Below are 20204 nucleotides of genomic sequence, written 5' to 3'. Positions count from 1 at the left end.
ATAGAGATAAACTGTAAACAGCAATAATGTACAGCAAAGTAAGAACTAAAAATAAGTCACTATGACCAAAATAGTCAATTGACCCCCTAAGGAGTTATTGCCCTTTATAGTCAATTTTTAACAATTTTCTTAAAATTTGAAGATTTTCAATAACATTTTCCACAGAAAATACTGTTATAGATAGAGATAATTGTAAGCAGCAAGAATATTTAGTAAAGTAAGATTTACAAACACATCACCATCACCAAAACACAATTTTGTCATGAATCCATCTGTGTCCATTGTTTAATATTCACATAGACCAAGGTGAGCGACACAGGCTATTTAGAGCCTCTAGTTTAGTCATTAAAAAGAAACAGATTATTTTATAGTTACTTGTAGATTATCAGATTTATCCTATCTTGATAGTTAAATTATAAATTTTAAAGTCCTCGCCAAGGTTCAGTCTTTAAAACTGATAATTTGACTATTTTATTTGGTATCAATGTAAGAACCTATATTTTCAACAATATACATGTATAACCATTACAATTAGATTGCTATAAACATTTAATATTTTGATCTTGAGAGAAGCTGTATACATGAGGAAAGTCATTTAAGTAATGTGTCATGGGCTCTGAAATGTATGTCATATATTTTTTTCAACCAATATAAATTTGATTAATTTTGGATTACTGTATATTCCCGAAATAAAAAACAAACGATAAAGTAAATATATTTATTTATTCATAACAAAATATGCCACATTAACAATTTATCAAGTCACTGCAAGCACTTGACAATCTGACTGTCTCCAGAGAACAAATCCAGATATTTTTTTTTTTCACGGTCGTCCTGAAAACAGAAAATAATACATACATAACACGCACCCGAGTATAACACGCAGGGACAAAGACAGAGAAAAAAACCTGCGGCTTATTTAACGATTTTTACGGTACTATTAACTATTGTTTGTTTTGTAGTTGTAGAAGGACCATCAGACCAGGTGATTAGACTTAGAACATCAACACCTCTCTTCAAGTAAGAAATATATAAATATTTTTTTGTTCGACTTGGGATCATTTTTTTTTTCGGTCTGTGCATCTGTTTGTTTGTTCATTTGTCCATCTGTCCCTCTTCAGGTTAATTTTTTTGGAAAAGTAGTTTTTGAGGAGGTTGAAGTAAAATGGACTAGAAACTTATTAAACGTGTTCCCTATGATATAATCTTTCTAATTTAAATGCCAAATACGAGTTTTGACCCCATATTTCATGGTCCACTGAACATAGAAATGATAGTGTGAGTGGGCCATCCATGTACATATGTAGAGTGAAAATTGACAAATTTCTAGAAAAATTGGTGAAAAATTAACTCTATTCCTATTTCAGGCTAAAACATTTATAAATGGAGCAGAAATACTGTTTACTTTATACTTTTGAATGTCATACATTTAGAAATGCATATCAATTAGATTTACTTTTATAATTGAAGTTAGAAAAAAATGCCTTAACATGGCTGTTTGTTGGGGTTCCTGGCTTTACTCATTTTAAAGATCTTAAAATGCTTAGCAAATCACTTATTTCTTATAGACTTGTATACAATTTTCACAGTTTATAAATACACATGATTTTAAATTAAATATTTTATTTCAGGGCCTATGAACATACCTATGATTTATTAGAGAACACATTCCTACCTCTGTACCACCAAAGTGATGATGTGAGTATGAATAAAGATGTCAATGATACAATAACACAACTACGAAACAATACTAAAATAAAAGAGTTGACAATTATAGGTCAAGGTACGGCTTTCAACATGGATCCTTGGCTCACACCGGACAATAAGCTATAAAGGGCCCTAAAACCATAGTGTCAAACAATTCAAACAGGAGAGTCAATGGTCCAATTTATATAAAAACAGAAAAATGAGAAATAATTACGAAACCACACGGACAAACAACAACCATTGAACAACTGGGTTTGACTTACGAGAGGTGCATACAAATGCAGTGGGTTAAAACATTTAAACAGGTGCCAACCTTCACCCTAAACTGAGACAGTAGTGTAAGATCACAACATAAAAAGACACACTATAAATACCTAGCATATATATGATAGTAATCAACATATGAATAGAAATCTTGTCTTCACAATCTGTTATTTCGACTCGTTTAAAAAATCAAGATTCAATATGTATTGTTTTATTTCAGTACTATAAGATGATCTGTGGAACAGTAGTACCATCACAAACAAGTAGATCTACTACAAAGTTAGTACTTATTTAATGTGTGCATATTAGAACACTAAAAATGCCTGTACCAAGTCAGGAATATGACAGTTTTTGTCCATTCGTTTTTGATGCGTTTTGTTATTTGATTTTGCCATGTGATTATGGACTTTCCCAATTGATCTTCTTCTAAGTTCAGTATTTTTGTGATTTTACTTTTTACAATTATTAGTACACCTTCAGTAAAATAATAATTCTAATTCTGAGTAATTCAGGATTTCAATATTTGGATTATCTAGTCTGTAAGGATTATTGGTCAAATCCAAAAAAATCATGTGAGTTTTAACTCCAAGTTCCATTTAGGAATTTTCTATAAAACCATAATAGGTAAACATTCATAGTACATTTTCGAAGACATGAATGTGATGTAAAGATTTGGATTCAAAATATTGCAAATTGTCTAATTTTCATGCTTTTATTATTGTGTGTTTGGAAATTGGACTAAATTTGGAGATTTTTATTGTGAATTTAAAAATATATGTATATGATTTCAGAATGTGAGTTTTTATAATGGCGATTCTCACCTACTCTCATTTGCAATAGGAAAAACCTTGCAATATTTTTTAAATTTACAGTACATGATTATGTGAGCATCAAAACCAATGGGGCTTTGACAACAGTCAAAATTAATTAAGGTCAATATTTCCCTTTAATCCCATACTTTCATATGAGGTGGAGCTTAAGTTATAATGCAAGTTCATAATATCCTAAAATGAACTAAAATTAAAAATTTATTATTTTATGTAGGTCAATACGTACCACAGTACTGGCTACTTTTGGGATCATACTGTCTGATATTGACTCTTATATGATGATGATTGGGATTTTAACAACCTTGACTGGTTATAAAGCCCTCTCACAGTCAGGTTATGTTTCTGTTTATCACTAGTCAGTAGCCCCATCATTATCCCATACACCAATATGAAATCAAATCTGATAAATCATTGAAGTTGTATAAGAGATGTTTGTCCTGATTTATTTCAGTTTACAGCCTAGAACTATAAACAATAATAGGTAACAATGTCCTGGTTTATTTGAGTTTATATTTACAACCTAGATCTATAAACAATGTCCTGGTTTATTTGAGTTTTTATTTACAACCTAGATCTTTAAATAATGTCCTGGTTTATTTGAGTTTTATTTACAACCTAAATCTATAAACAATGTCCTGGTTTATTTGAGTTTTATTTACAAGCTAGATCTATAAACAATGTCCTGTCTTATTTGAGTTTATATTTATAACCACGATCTATAAACAATGTCCTGGTTTATTTGAGTTTATATTTACAACCTAGATCTATAAACAATGTCCTGGTTTATTTGAGTTTATATTTACAACCTAGATCTTTAAACAATGTCCTGGTTTATTTGAGTTTATATTTACAACCTAGATCTATAAACAATGTCCTGGTTTATTTGAGTTTATATTTACCACCTAGATCTATAGACAATGTCCTGGTTTTTTTGAGTTTATATTAACAACCTAGATCTATAAACAATGTCCTGGTTTATTTGAGCTTATATTTACAACCTAGATCTATAAACAATGTCCTGGTTTATTTCAGTTTACAGTTACAGCCTAGATCTATAAACAATAATAGGTAACAATGCATGACGTTGTGTATGTTGTTGTAATTATATATTAACTAGAGTGTTATATGTAATAGCTAAAGTGTACTGTAGTTTATATATTATATAATTATGTATTCTAAATATTGGAAACTTTATTAGTATTTTTTATAGGATACACAAGACATTAGAGTAATTAAAATTCATTGTCTGCTTGTCAGTTAACATTCCAAAAGACTAATATTGATTTAACCTATATATAGCTAGCATGAATATATTATTCCAAGTGAAATTAATTAGGAGTCACTTCTTACTGACCAACAAAGGGTCCACCTACAGTAGACATAAACCTGACAACAATTTGTAGCTCTCAAAACATTTTTTAAGAGAAATATGTTTACTGCTTAGTCTAGAAATAAGAAGATGTGGTACGATTTCGAATGAGACAACATCACTCCACCCGAGACCAAATGACATAGAAGTTAACAACTATAGGTCACGGTACCGCCTTCAATGATGAGCAAAACTTATCCATTTATCACAAAATAGTTTCCAGATGATTAAGGAAGAGAAAAATGAGCAATCAACAACTTGAAAGTACTTTTTATAATCAACAGTATAGAAATCTAATGGGAAACGAGTTTGAAGTTGATGGGACTCATAGTCTTGTACATTTTAAAGGAAATGCCTGTACCAAGTCAGGAATACAGTGTTTACCCATTTGTTTAAGTTTGATGTGTTTGAGTTTTTGGTTTTGCCTTTTTATCAAGGACTTTCTGTTTTGAATTTTCCTGGGAGTTTAACTTTTGCGACTTTACTTTTTATAGCAGTAAAATATACATCGTTGAAGAAAAAATATTTTTCACTACATGACAGAACATTCAGTCTGTTTTCTGATTTAAGACTCATATTATATATTTGTTTATCTTGATACAGAGTAAATCTTGACATTCTTAATACAGCTCTCATTTCTGGTAACAATGAAAAAGATAGGTATTGTTAAGTTAACAAGATGATTTAATTCTGTGTTATTAAGCATGGTTTTGTTGACAAACTTTGAGTATCATTTTCATTGTTGTAAACAATATATTGCTTGTTTTTTTTTTTTGTATGTTTGTTATGATCTAACAGCATGTTAATATACTGTGATTTATTTATTTAAGTGGATACCAATTTTAGTGGATTAAAGAAATCTTGCATACTGTGGATTCATTTATTTTCGTGGGTACCAATTTTCGTGGATTAAGAAAAACTTGCATATTCGTGGATATTTAATTTCGTGGTTTTACTGAAGTCTGCATACAAACCTATAGAAAAATTATCATTCGTTGAATATTTAATTTCATGGTTTGACTGTGCCCACGAAATCCATGAAAATTGGTATCCAACGAAAAAATAATGAATCCCCAGTATAAGTGGATTTTTACTTGGTTTTCATGGTTTTGCTGAAGTCTGCATACAAGCCTTTAGAAAATTTGTCTTTTATAGAACATTTATTTCGTGGTTCACCTGTACCAATGAAATCCACGAAAATTGGTATTCAACGAAAAATAATGAATCCACAGTAATTGTTTCTATGGAATCCACCGGTTTTACTTAAATACAGCTGTTATACAAACCATGCCTCTTTTATGGAATATATAATATTCATAGATATTTTTTGTTTGTTAAAGAACTGGTTCCCAGATATGATTTATATGTTTCATCTCATAGAGACATTACTTGGGATCATCACCAGTATAAATACACATGAATAGTGGCTAAATTGAATTCTAAGGGAAGAGTTGAACTGACTTTTAGTAGAAGTTAAAACTTTTAGAAATTTGAGGCATATAAATGTTGAAAGTATGCCTCACAGCCCTATATTCTGAACTTTGAAAAAAATAGTAGTAGTGCACATACATGTCTTCTACTAGGGGAAAATTGAATCTGAAGTAGGCACAAAGTAAAGGTAGAGAATTTTAGTACAGAATTTTAGTATAAGTTTAAAATCTTAGAGGTTTTGATGCATATAAATGTTGAAATATACAGTCCTATATTTTGAAGTTTGTAAAAGATAGAAGTGCATAAAACTTTCCATTCTTGGATATAATTTGTCATGAAACTTCATGTAAAATGGTTAGTTTTAGCCATAATAGTTTTTTCTTTGGGAAATTGCATTGTCTGCTTTTACAGAAGTGCAACCTATAAGGTAGATGTGTGTTTTAGGCAACTTTTGTCTTGAAGAAAGAAGAATGTAAAATCATATATATTCATCTAAATAATTTATACATATATACTTATGTATATATGCTTAGCCTTAAGCATAATTTTGGTTCAAATATAATGAATATTCCCAGAGATGTAAGAGATGAGAGATGAAATTAATTTGATTTTTCTGTTAAATTGATAAAGAATTCGCTCAGTTTTTGTCGAGCCTGCAACTTTTGTTGCAGAAAGCTCGACATAGGGATAGTGATCCGGCGGCGGCTACGGCGGCGGCGGCTACGGCGGCGGTGTTAGCTAACTTCTTAAAAGCTTTATATTTTAGAAGGTGGAAGACCTGGATGCTTCATACTTTGTATATAGATGCCTCATGTTACAAAGTTTCCGTCAGTCACATGTCCAATGTCCTTGACCTCATTTTCATGGTTCAGTGACCACTTGAAAAAAAAGTTCAGATTTTTTGTAATGTTGAATTCTCTCTTATTATAAGTAATAGGATAACTATATTTGATATGTGCATACCTTGCAAGGTCCTCATGTCTGTCAGACAGTTTTCACTTGACCTCGACCTCATTTCATGGATCAGTGAACAAGGTTAAGTTTTGGTGGTCAAGTCCATATCTCAGATACTACAAGCAATAGGGCTAGTATATTCGGTGTATGGAAGGACTGTAAGGTGTACATGTCCAACTGGCAGGTGTCATCTGACCTTGACCTCATTTTCATGGTTCAGTGGTTATAGTTAAATTTTTGTGTTTTGGTCTGTTTTTCTCATACTATATGCAATAGGTCTACTATATTTGTTGTATGGAATGATTGTAAGGTGTACCTATCTAGCGGGCAGATGTCATGTGACCTTGACCTCATTTTCATGGTTCAGTGGTCAAAGTTAAGTTTTTGAGTTTTGGTCTTTTTATCTAGTACTATATGCCATAGGTCATCTATATTTGGTGTATGGAAATATTTTATGATCTTTATGTCAGTCGCGCAGGTTTTATTTGACCGTGACCTCATTTTCACGGTTCATTGCACAGTGTTAAGTTTTTGTGTTTTGGTCTATTTTTCTTAAACTATAAGTAATAGGTCAACTATATATGTTGTATAGAAGCATTGTTAGCTGTACTTGTCTGCCTGGCATGGTTCATCTGACCTTGACCTCATTTTCAAGGTTCATTGGTTTTTGTTTAGTTATCTTGGTTAATGTTAAGTTTATGTGACAGTTGTATTAAAGCTTAGCTTTATACTTAGGACTATCAACATAATATCAATGATTAGTATAGAAGGCGAGACATTTCAGCGTGCGCACTCTTGTGAAATTTATTTGTAAGTTGAGAATGAATTTATGTAACCGAGGACCACATAAACAACATACAAAGAATTTTGTTTATATAATTAATATATTTGATTAAATATTTAATTAGTTCTGAAGAGGCAATCTATATTTGAGAGTAAAAAAAACATTTGTTATAAAAGATTTCTTAGTAAGTTTTACATCCTTATTCATGTCGTAGGTAAAAATTACTTTGGTTTTCTTTTTGAGTTCATTTCTACTAGATAGCTGTTTTGATCATTGAATTTTTTTTATAGAACTATCGAAATGATTTTGGGAGAGGCCAACATTTTCTTAGCAATATATTTTCTATGTATCGTAAATATTTTTTTATCCCATGTTAAACTTGCTAAGCTCTTTGTATGGCTCATACACAGGGATCTTTAAATAAATCTTTTTAAATCACTAGTTTTAGGATAATGTGTTATTAGACCCTGTGTTTTCTTTCAAATTGGTCATATTTAATTATTATCTTTTTTAGACCAAAAAAGAAAGAATCTGGACTAGCAAACATTGGGACCAAGATAAAAGGAGTGTTTAACAAAACTGGTTTGTATTATGCTTGAAATTATTTCTATTAAAACCTATTATGTGTTTTAGCTGTCATAATAAAAGGGTTCTTTTACAACACATTTTCAGCATGGAACAGTGCTTCACTCTTTATTCCTAACTTGTTAACGCATCTGAACTCCAGAAAATATGTGGCTAATCCTTATGATATGTTTCTTGTATGAATATGCTGGGGTAAAATAGCAGTTAGATTGCATGTAACAGATTAAAAACAAAAAAAGATTCCAAGTTATGCAACCATACCAGAATAACATATATTTAAATTATTATTATTATTATTATCATTATTATAATTATTATTATTATTATTATTATAATTATTATTATTATTATTATTATTTACAATATTTATATAGAGCATTAGAATTACCCTAAGCACTTAACATAAAACAATCAATGCAGTTAAAAGAAAAGGTGTTAAACATTAAAACAATCAATGCAATAAGAATGAAATAAAATATTGAAACACATAAAAAAAACCAAAAGGAACAGAAAAGTTAAAAAAAAATAATCATAATTAAAAGGCATATTATACTACAACGAAAAGAACAAAGTTAAAAAGCCATTGTCAGTATAAAAAGTTACATGTAATCACTGAAAGCGAGTCTAAAATAATGGGTTTTCAAATTTTTCTTAAAAAGTTCGAATGAGTGTTTATGTCTTAGATGGCTAGGAAGATTGTTCCAGAGACTGGCAGTAGCTTTGTCGAAACGTCTTTCTCCATAGATTTTGGTGCGTACACGAGGTTGTATAAGCTGCATGACATTTTCCGATCTAAGAGATCTTGATGGTTGATAGGCACTAATGAGTTCCTCAAGATAGACGGGCGCTAGGCCATGCAGGATTTTGAAAGTATACAAAAGAAGTTTATATTGTATTCGGTACTGCACCGGGATCCAATGAAGAGACACAAGAACTGGTGTTATATGATCATGTTTCTTGGTACGTGTAACGAGCTTGGCTGCCGTATTCTGTACTCGCTGTAACTTATTGACTAAGCTGGTATTTACTCCATAAAGCAGAGCATTTCCGTAGTGTAGACGTGACGTGACGAGCGAGCAGACTAAAGTGTTACAGGCATCCTCAGTGATACATATGTATATTGCCGAATTCTACCAATGTTCCTAATTTAGAAGAAGCAGGACTTCGTGATGCCATTGACCTGCTTTTCCATGCTTAATGTTCTATCAAAATAAACACCAAGATTTTTTACCACAGATGCATTGCTTACTATTGATCCATCAAATAACAGATGACAATTCGAAAATTCCTTTACACGATTTTTTGGTGAAAATAAGATCAGTTCCGTTTTGTCTTGGTTCAGTTTCAGCATGTTTAAGCACATCCATTTACTAATGTCAGCTAAACAAGTCTCAGACGGGAAGATATGTTGTCCCAATTATTGAGTGGTTTGATAACTAGGTAGACTTGCGTGTCATCAACATACCCATGATAGCTAAAGTTGTGTCGCCGACATATTTCACTGATCAGTTTTGCAAAAATACAATACAATCGGGGTCCCAATACCGAACCTTGTGGAATGCCATATTTAATGTTTATTACATCTGACAATACGGAGCCAATTGCTACACGTTGAGTTTGACTTTCAAGATAGGATCTCATCCATGACAGCGCCGCAGGGATGAGGTCGATTACTTTAAAATGTAATCGATTAAATTACAATTACTTTGCTAATAAAATGTAATCGATTACATTACAATTACACCCTATTTCATATGTAATCGATTACATTAGATTACTTTTCTTTAAAGTAATCATGATTTCTTTAGATTACTTATGATTACATTGTATATTGCAATAACAAAGTTTTTTTTATAACTTTTTATCCTCAGAAAAAAGCTAATTTTGGTGATTTTTGTAAAGCCTTAATTTATTCATCCTATTTAAAAGAATTAAGACAAGTACAGTGTAACATGTGTATTTGATAAAATAGCTATAGACAAGTGTCATTTCTCTATGTTAAAGATATAACTTTAGTTTTTGCTACAAATTTTAACCAACTGCCTAATTAACAAAAAACCTGAACAAATAAGGAAAAATTAATTAAGTATAGTTTTATTGTCTGTTGGGACATAATTGACACATCCATTAATGTTTTTACAGGTGTTAATCAATACTTCCTATTTTTATGCCCCACCTACGATAGTAGAGGGGCATTATGTTTTCTGGTCTGTGCGTCCGTTCGTTCGTTCGTCCGTCCGTCTGTTCGTTCGTTCGTTCGTTCGTCTGTTCGTTCGTCCGTCTGTCCCGCTTCAGGTTAAAGTTTTTGGTCAAGGTAGTTTTTGATGAAGTTGAAGTCCAATCAACTTGAAACTTAGTACACATGTTCCTTATGATATGATCTTTCTAATTTTAAAGCCAAATTAAACTTTTGACCCCAATTTCACGGTCCACTGAACATAGAAAATGAAAGTGCATGTTTCAGGTTAAAGTTTTTGGTCAAGGTAGTTTTTGATGAAGTTGAAGTCCAATCAACTTGAAACTTAGTACACATGTTCCTTATGATATGATCTTTCTAATTTTAAAGCCAAATTAAACTTTTGACCCCAATTTCACGGTCCACTGAACATAGAAAATGAAAGTGCATGTTTCAGGTTAAAGTTTTTGGTCAAGGTAGTTTTTGATGAAGTTGAAGTCCAATCAACTTGAAACTTAGTACAAATGTTCCCTATGATATTATCTTTCTAATTTTAATGCCTAATTATATTTTTTATCCAATTTCACGGTCCATTGAACATGGAAAATGATAGTGGGAGTGGGGCATCCGTGTACTTTGGACACATTCTTGTTTATCAAACAATAGGTGAGCTTGGGTATTAACATTTTATTGTCTTAATAACAATATCAATAAAGTTAAAAGTGCTTGATTGTCATTATTTCTTTGAAATTTTTTAATTCTTGATCTAATTAATAGAATTATTGTCAGGTGAAAGCACAAAACAGCTTTGTAACTTGGAAAGTATATACATTTCTCTTTAAATTAAGAAACAGTTTATAGTAATAAAAGATATTTTGTATTGATGAAACTTCTGACGTCACTTATTGTTTACTATGCATATTGTTTGTAATATTATGTCAAATGTATACACTGAACATGTACTTGTTTATACTGATGAGCCGTTAGACTCAAAGTTAATAAAGAATAAAAATTAAAAAGCACATATTATACACAAATTTATGGAAAACTAAAAAAAATGAATAAATGAAATCTGGTTTTAACTTCCATTTTGAAGTAAGTGGGCTCCTTATATATGTCCACCATCAAAATCAAATTGGAACTAAATGTTTTTTGCATTTGAATTTCAATGTAGTTATGTAAAAATATTGGGTAAACTTTTATGAAATTGGAGTTAATATCAGAAGTTCTCAATAAAGGAAAATAAATGCTTTTAAGGCATATTCTTGTATCATAAGAGCTTAATCTCACAAAGAAATATTGGAGAAGCAATTTTCCTTAGTAAACTGTTAACAAAATAAAACACTTGGTTATACAAATTTGTTATATAGATGATACAATATTAATTTATCACATTAAACAAGGTCCCATCATTGTGAATACTAGTTTCATGATTTTTCATTCAAGCTTTACATTTTCTTATTCCCATCTTGTATATCAAAATTATTTTCATATAATATACAAGATATGTAATCAGCAAGTAATCATATGAATGTAATCTTAAAGTAATCTAAAAGTAATCATGATTACACCTGATTTTTGCCATGTAATCGATTACATTATGATTACTTGTAATCAGAAATTGCATGATTACTGATTACATAGGATTACACTGCAAAATGTAATCGATTACAGCTGATTACGATTACTGATTATGATTACCCCATGCCTGGACAGCGCTGAGCCAGTTATGCCGTAAGAGTATTCTAACCGATTGATCAGGATTGGATGGTCGATAGTGTCGAATGCAGCGGATAGATCGAGCATAACAAGTACCACACAACAGTTATTATCAAGTGCCAATGCTATATCATGGTGAACCCGTAGTAGAGCCGTTTCTGTTGAATGACAAGCACGATATGCTGACTGCATGTTGTCGAAAAGTGAGTTTGCTTCAAGATGCTGTTCGAACCGAGTTTCACTCACCTTTTCCAAGATTTTTGAGGTAAAAGGAAATTTCGAAACCGGACGATAGTTTTTTTAACTCATCAGCGTCAAGAACGGGCTTTTTCAACAAAGGTCTTAAAACCGCTTCCTTGTAAAATGCAGGAACTTGCGATTCTGCCATTGATGTGTTTTCTATCTTGGTTATGATAGGAAGTAAGCTGTCGAGACATGATTTTAAGAGGTAAGTAGGAATTGGGTCGAGTTCGCATGACTTTACTGGAGCTCTCTTGATAATCTTTCGAACTTCTTCAGTTGACGCTGGTGAAAGCGAAGTAAGCGGATTTCCGTCGAATTTCACATCGGCTTCAAGAGCATTATCAACTGCTGTTGATGTTTTGTTCGAATTACTCAGGTTGTTGCGAATTGTATCTATTTTCCCAACAAAGAATTCACCAAATCTATTGGATAGTGCATGTTCGTCCTGGTGTGATGGTAGTACAGTTTCTGCTTTATTTCCCATGAGTTTGTTCATAAGTTTGTGCAGCTGTTTTTGATCGTTTCCAATTTCTAGGATTTTGTTAGAAAAGTACTCATTTTTACATTTCAAGAGCAGTATGTTTGATTGTACACTTTTGTCCCTATAAATCTGTTTGTGCACCTCTAAATTTGTTTTACGCATTTGTCTCTCAGCTTTTCGGCGTTCTCTTTTTGCTGAATGCAATTCATCGGTATACCACTGCGTGTTAAGTCTTAGAAAAATGTCTTTTGTTTGTAATGGAGCATGTTTATCGATGATAATTTGAACTTCAGAGTTATATACTTTCACCAGTTCATCTGATGATCCTTCCGGCGGAATTATTCAAGTCAGTGATAAGATCTTTGACTACAATATCACGATATTTCCAAAATGTCACTGTTTTGCGCTGTTTTGGTGGTTTAGCGATGTTAATTTGTGACGAAATTGCTAGATGATCGCCAGAGGGTTTGCCTTTGTTATCACAGAGATGTGGGTCCTGAATTGAAGGTATATCACTCAAAATAGAACTGTTTTCTCTCGTTATGACTACATCGAGGGTATGACCATGTGCATGTGTTTTACCGGTGACATGTTGCGAGAGTCCATATTCCTCGAGCGTTTCTAGAAATTTATGTGCATCGTTATCCGTCGGATCGTCTAGATGAAAGTTTAGATCTCCTGTTATAATAAGTTCTTCTGAAACAACAACAGTACGATCAAGAAACCGTGACCATTCCTCAAAGAAGATTGAATTTCGGAATTTGTTCGCTATCGATGGAGGTGGACGATATATCACGCATTATCGAAGGTGTTGATTTTTTGTAGCAATTTTACACTCCATTAGCTCGAAATGGGTAGAATGACAATCGTTTTTAAATTATTGCAAGCATTTATTATTGCAATTTTGTCTTCAATAATTCAATAATAATCATTGTGATTTCTTGAAAAGCTGCATATCAAATCAAATCAAATCAAATCATTTTATTGGTGTAAAATCCAAATATTGGATTGTTACCAAGACAAACATGACAATCATTACAAACATATAATATCTAAATTTAAACACAGTTATATTCTGATAAGACTATATATTCAAATGCTTCTGAGGATTCGTTTATTGTCTTGGGTTTCAATTTTCGTGGAAAGGAGTAGGTCCGGTAAGGGACGATTTTGGCCCCTTTCAGTTTCATCTAACGAGATATTTAGGACACTTTTTTAACACTTAAGTGTCTATTTTAATTGATTCGATTAGTTTATGCTAAAGATTTTAACTGATTCAGTCATTAAAAACGCTCTGATTGAAGCTTAAATATGAAAAATCTATCAAATATGCCAAAAAACGTCACTTTTCAGATGGTTTTCGTCAAATATGAAAGTGGCCGCATCCGTGTTCATCCTCAACCTTTATATATGTTATGTATTATCATTAAATGCAACTTACATTTCAATATTATGAATGAACACGAATGCGGCCACTTTCATTTAAGACGGAAACCGTCTAAAATTTAACTAAAATGCTATAATTGTGAAGATGTCAGTAATTTAGCATGACTTTATGATGCTAGTACACGATATATGTGCATTGTATTGTCAAAAACAGCACATATTTATGTAGCAGAAGCATTCTACTTTCCAAAAAATAGCTAAAAGATTACATTTTCACAATTTTGCAAAACTGCTTAATTGTGGGGCCAAAAAGGGGTCTTACTGAACCTACTCCTTTAATTTCATGGTTTTGCCAATCTCTGCATACAAAGCTTATACAAAATTTGTAATAACATTGAAGTTGAACATTTAAATTTGTGGTTCACCTGTACCCATGTAACCCATGAAAATCTGTATCCAACGAATAATAAGGAATCCACAATAGTAGATATTCACTAAGTCCCTTTATTCACATAAAAATAACCTCACAATAATTTCTAAATTTACAAACACTTTTTTTTAGGTGACATGAGACCTTTACCTGAAACAGACAACTTTGATGAAGCTGATACAATTACTATTGCTGTAAGTTAGATCTGTTTATAATATTAGAATTTTACGTGACTGTCATACAAGTTATTTATTCAAAAATTATCTGTTGAACATCTGAAGGATGTGACTATAAAAGTTTTTAACAACCTTAACTGGCTGAAGGAGGTTATTTGATAAAAATATAAATGATTTTGAGTGTCAAGATTCATTTGCAAAAAAGGAACTATTTTATTCTTTTCTTTGACTTTACATTATTTTATTAGGAGCTGTAGCAGAATTTGAAATTCACTCAGTCTATACGTTTTAAAGATATAAGTCTCAAACTCTTCAGTCCCCATTTTATATTTTCAGTCTTGTAGTTCGTTAGACGATGAGATTCCCGAGTGTATGGCCGTAGATGGGACATTCCAGGAATTCCACCCCCCTGATCTCAGTACATGGAGGGTATCCATTCCCAGGATAGGGGCCAGACCAGACCCTGACAATCCTAGAAAACAATACTTTGTCTTTATCATTGATATCAGACGAGTGGATGATGTATCTAAAGGTAGATAGAAATCACTGTTAAGATCATGATTGTTTCAGCCTTTGGTTTTCTCAAAATACCTGAAATCTTAACAAATTGGGATTGAAATTAAACAGTTTTTGAAATTGATGAATATTGATCACCTTAACCAAGTATTTTTCCTCTGGCCTCCGGATCTCGCCTATAAGTCGGTACCCCTCTCTGGATTCTGAATTTTACTCCCAAACTTCCGACTTATAAGCGAGTTCCTATGGCAGTTAAACAATATAAACTGTCATCCTCATCAATAAACAAATAAAACCATGAAGAAATATTGGCAATGACTTATAAGATTTTGCACAGTCACATATTTGCTAGCAGGTTTCAATCAGTTTTACAAAATCACTAGAGGTCAGATACAAATGACACATGTAAAACTGTTGTCTCATTCCAAATTGTTTTGTATGTATAAGGTTGAGTAAAAATCTGTTATTTTATTTCCAGATAAATCAGGAAGAGCTAGCTGGGTTGTAGCAAGGTAACAGTTAATATTTAAATAACAAATGTCTAACTTAATAAAATGTGAGTTATCTCCCCTATTGTAAGATTTTTAATGTATACCTTTTTTTGGCAGATTATTTTATGTAATTTAAGTATGATATAACAAGAACTACACAGCCAATTTTGCATAGGTACTATTTTTGTACTTAATATCTGTAGTACTGAAAATTTTCTTTTGATATTTAGTACTATTTCTTTACTTTAAAATTATTGTACTATTTACGTACCTGTATTTTACAGTACTTAAAATTTTGGTACAGAAATAATACCAAAAGCAATCACAATATTCCATGTTTAAAAATAATAATATTAGAGATTTGAAGTAGACATACTATCAAAATGCTTAAAATGTAACGTTGTAACCAAAAATATGTAGTACTTAAATTTTCAAGTAAAAATCAAGTACTGTAAAATACAGGTACCTTTATATTACAATACTTTTAGAGTAACAAAATAGTACTGAATATGAAAAGTAGGTTTCCAGTACTACAGATTTTTGGTACAGACATAGTACCTATGCAAAATTGGCTGTGTATAGTTTAGAAATATGTTTGTGCATGTATTAATGAGATTATTGACCAAAGCATACAAATGTGTGATAAAGTATTGCAATTATGAGAAATGTAGCTTTTATTAGGGCCCCGCCGACGAAGGCGGGTCGCCCTATAGTGATCAGTCTGTCCGTCCGTCCGTCCGTCTGTCCGTCCGTCCGTCTGTCCGTCCGTCCGTCCGTCCGTCCGTAACACTTTAACTTTGTGTCCGCTCTATATCATTAAAACCGTTATGATTTCAAAGTTTATACTTGACATCCATTTTAACCAACACCAGAGGGTGTGTCATGATGTATGTAAAACTTCCTAGGTCAAAGGTCAAGGTCAAAAACTTTGGTTTCAGTTGACAACCCTGTGTCCTGTGGTGAAGATCGTGTCCGCTCTATATCTTGAGAACCGTTATGATTTCAAAGTTTAAACTTGACATCCATTTTAACCAACACCAGAGGGTGTGTCATGATGTATGTAAAACTTCCTAGGTCAAAGGTCAAGGTCAAAAACTTTAATTTCAGTTGACAACCCTGTGTCCTGTGGTGAAGATCGTGTCCGCTCTATATCTTGAGAACCGTTATGATTTCAAAGTTTATACTTGACATGTATATGAACCAACACCAGAGGGTGTGTCATAATTTATGAACGACTGCCTAGGGCAAAGTTCAAGGTCAAAAACTTTGGTTTCAGTTGACAACCCCATGTCCTATGGTAAAGATTGTGTCCGCTCTATATCTTGAGAACCGTTATCATTTCAAAGTTTATACTTGACATGTATATAAACCAACACCAAAGGGTGTGTCATAATTTATGTGCAACTTCCTAGGTCAAAGGTCAAGGTCAAAAACTTTGGTTTCAGTTGACAACCCCATGTCCTATGGTAAAGATCGTGTCCGCTCTATATCTTGAGAACCGTTATCATTTCAAAGTTTATACTTGACATGTTTATAAACCAACACCAAAGGGTGTGTCATAATTTATTTACAACTTCCTAGGTCAAAGGTCAAGGTCAAAAACTTTGATTTCAGTTGACAAACCCATGTCCTATGGTAAAGATACAATTTTTTAATGCACATTATTCACAGCGGGGCCCACAGAGATGGCTCCCATCTCAATGATATCTAGTTAATTATGCTATTGAAATTAAAATCGATGTTTATTTTTCAAAACCTGTTCCATTGTTGGATGATGGAAAAATTAATTGAAACAAATTATTGACTCACTTTTTATGATTCAAAGATATCGCAAAAACTATAAAAAAATCATTTGCATACATTTTTATTTGTTTTGTGTATTTTTCAGACGATACAATGAATTTTATGCTTTGGAGAGTAAACTTTTAGAATTCCATGGTAATATATATTTATACATAGATAGTGAACTGAAATGAACAAATAGAATTGATGACAATGATGTGCTAACTTTCATATTTTAAAAAAAATTGTGAGGCCGCCAAGATTAAATTTTTAATTGACATGACAAAATGTATAAATGCAAATGAGGAAACCAAAGATCTGATTTATGTACCAAACAACTGACAAAAAAACAATACAAAGTAAAATCACAAAAATACTGAACTCAGAGGAAAATCCAAGTGGAAAGTCCATAATCACATGGCAAAATTCAAGCGGAAAGTCCATAATCACATGGCAAAATCCAAGCGGAAAGTCCATAATCACATGGCAAAATCCAAGCGGAAAGTCCATAATCACATGGCAAAATCCAAGCGGAAAGTCCATAATCACATGGCAAAATCCAAGCGGAAAGTCCATAATCACATGGCAAAATCAAATGACAAAACACATCAAAAACAAATGGACAAGAACTGTCATATTGCTGACTTGCTACAGGCATTTTCATATGTAGAAAATGATGGATTGAACCTGGTTTTATAGCGCTAAACCTCTCACTTGTATGACAGTAACAAACATCAACCACTGAATCATGACTTAGGACAGGTACATACCTATAATATGACAGAGGTAGCATGTTTGACATTGTTCAACACTCCTTTAATCTTGGACAGTGTTGAAACAGCACAACATTTGAACAAACTATAGGGGGGCTCTCATTGGGAGGTTCTGATCCCAGATCCCACTTACTGTTTTGTCAGATTCCTGTATCCCGCTTACATTATGTAGGTAATCAATTCTCATTTTTTGGTCATTTCCCAGGTCCCGCTAGACCTCATTTCCTGTTTTCACGACACAATAATGCTTACAACAAATCGTCAATCCTGTGTCACGCTAAGACCCCAATGAGACCCACTATAGATATCAATGGAAATCTGCTTGACTCATCAGATGTTGTAAATCTAAAATTGAAGTATCTTAAGCGTGTAAACATTATAAAACACTCACAACAGAAGGCCTGTAAATTTGATAATGGTTACCTCTAGACTTTAAACTGATGTCAAGGTTATTGAAATTTTGTCACAAAAGAAGTTAACTGAATGCTTGTGAGCAAGTCAAGATAGAGACCAATTGATTAAACTATACAGTTTACAGATTTTGGTGCCACTCAATTCTCTCTACCATTGTTATTAACATATTGTTTACGTGTGTATTATGATTAACAGGTGAATTGATGCAGGACTGTCAGTTACCAGCTAAAAAATCTTTTGGTACCAGTAAACATGAGTTTATAGATGGCAAAAGGGACCAGTTTGAACAATATTTACAAGTAAGAATATAATTCACATGTAGGAATACTTCAAAAACAAGAAATGTTTAAATTTACTTTGCTATTGTACCACCCAAACTGACAACACAGACAATCCTATGTGTAGATAATGCATACAGTTATTTTCTACTTTGACATTTTTCAGCAACTCAAAGGCAAAGTTTTATATGTTGTCATTTTGATTGGTACCATAGCAAAGTCTCATCACTTCTTGATAATTTGTAAGACAAAGTTTTAAAATAATAATAGATTAAATTCAGACATTCAACACACTTTTAATTGTCAAAATAATGGTAAAAGAAAAGAATGAAAATCTAAAATGTGTTCAATTATTGATGGTATGGTTCATTGAACTTTTTTTTACAGAAACTATTAACAAAACCTTACCTAAAGGGAAGTCAGTTATTGTATAACTTTCTGGCATCAGAAGATGAATTTACCACAAAGTTCCTTCCTGACATTAAACTAGGTAAGAATAAACATTTGGTGTAAGCCTAGGCTATGTGTTGAAGACCATACCTTGACCTATAATGGTTTACTTTTATAAATTGTGACTTGGATGGAGAGTTGTCTCATTGGCACTCATACCACATCTTCCTATATCTATCTATATTATATTGATTCATTTATTTTTGTGGGTACCAATTTTCATGGATTGAGAAAAACCATGCAGTTTCGTTGATATATGATTCCCTTGTCTTCTAGAAGTCTGCATATATTTAAGAATTGAATGCTTCTTTTTGTAAATTTATTGGGGTGTGAAAGCGTTGACCGAAGTACATTTTTCCGCGCTTCATTCTAAAATGTATGCACGGTCAACGCTTTTACAGCCCTATAAAGTTACAAAAAGAAGCATTCAATACTTATAATTACATTTTTTAGCTATGATCATGAAAACACGAATGTTATATATTTTATTATTTAATTCACCTGTGCACTTTATTGTTGGAGCACGTGTTACCATGAATGAAAAGTTGTATTGAGCAATGCAACTGCTTACGGAATAACACATGATGCGCAGTTAGCCAATCAGAATAAAATATTATAATGAAACATACATCTAATGTAATTATTCACAAAGCTAATTTGTAATTTGTTGAATAATTCAATTCTTTGTTTCTCTAAACTCACACAATCCACAAAAATTGGTATTTAACGAATAAAACTGAATCCATAGAAAGATAATGTCAGTGTGACTGCAAACAGAATATAAAAAATTATTCATAGATCATATTATTTTGCATGTTGTATCATGTTACCTGCTGAAATATCAAGAATATGTTGGGATGTCTCTACATTTATGTAGGTTGCAGAATATCTGAAGCTAATTCAAAATTTTCTAGGACAATGAAATGTAACAACAACATTAAATAATTTTGCAAAGCTTTGAGGAA

General features: G+C 32.2%; 1 protein-coding gene across 3 annotated transcripts in view; it reads left to right on the top strand.

Annotated features, from left to right (window-relative positions):
* LOC139527335 (sorting nexin-14-like) overlaps positions 1 to 20204 on the top strand; it is a 50124-nt gene that overhangs the window by 22053 nt on the left and 7867 nt on the right. The window contains exons 15-26 of one of the 3 annotated variants that reach the window (XM_071322720.1): positions 963 to 1020; positions 1632 to 1698; positions 2192 to 2250; positions 3834 to 3869; positions 4774 to 4830; positions 7854 to 7921; positions 14492 to 14553; positions 14872 to 15067; positions 15530 to 15563; positions 17431 to 17480; positions 18707 to 18810; positions 19177 to 19279. In XM_071322720.1, the coding sequence (XP_071178821.1) occupies positions 963 to 1020; positions 1632 to 1698; positions 2192 to 2250; positions 3834 to 3869; positions 4774 to 4830; positions 7854 to 7921; positions 14492 to 14553; positions 14872 to 15067; positions 15530 to 15563; positions 17431 to 17480; positions 18707 to 18810; positions 19177 to 19279 (894 nt within the window). The remainder of the gene's footprint in view (positions 1 to 962; positions 1021 to 1631; positions 1699 to 2191; positions 2251 to 3833; positions 3870 to 4773; positions 4831 to 7853; positions 7922 to 14491; positions 14554 to 14871; positions 15068 to 15529; positions 15564 to 17430; positions 17481 to 18706; positions 18811 to 19176; positions 19280 to 20204) is intronic. The other 2 variants (XM_071322721.1, XM_071322722.1) reach the window with 2 other exon arrangements.

Source organism: Mytilus edulis, chromosome 6 (genome assembly GCF_963676685.1).
Source record: "Mytilus edulis chromosome 6, xbMytEdul2.2, whole genome shotgun sequence".
Taxonomy (NCBI): domain Eukaryota; kingdom Metazoa; phylum Mollusca; class Bivalvia; order Mytilida; family Mytilidae; genus Mytilus; species Mytilus edulis.
Note: the sequence above shows the minus strand (reverse complement) of the source record. Positions and strands in the feature narration are given on the sequence as shown.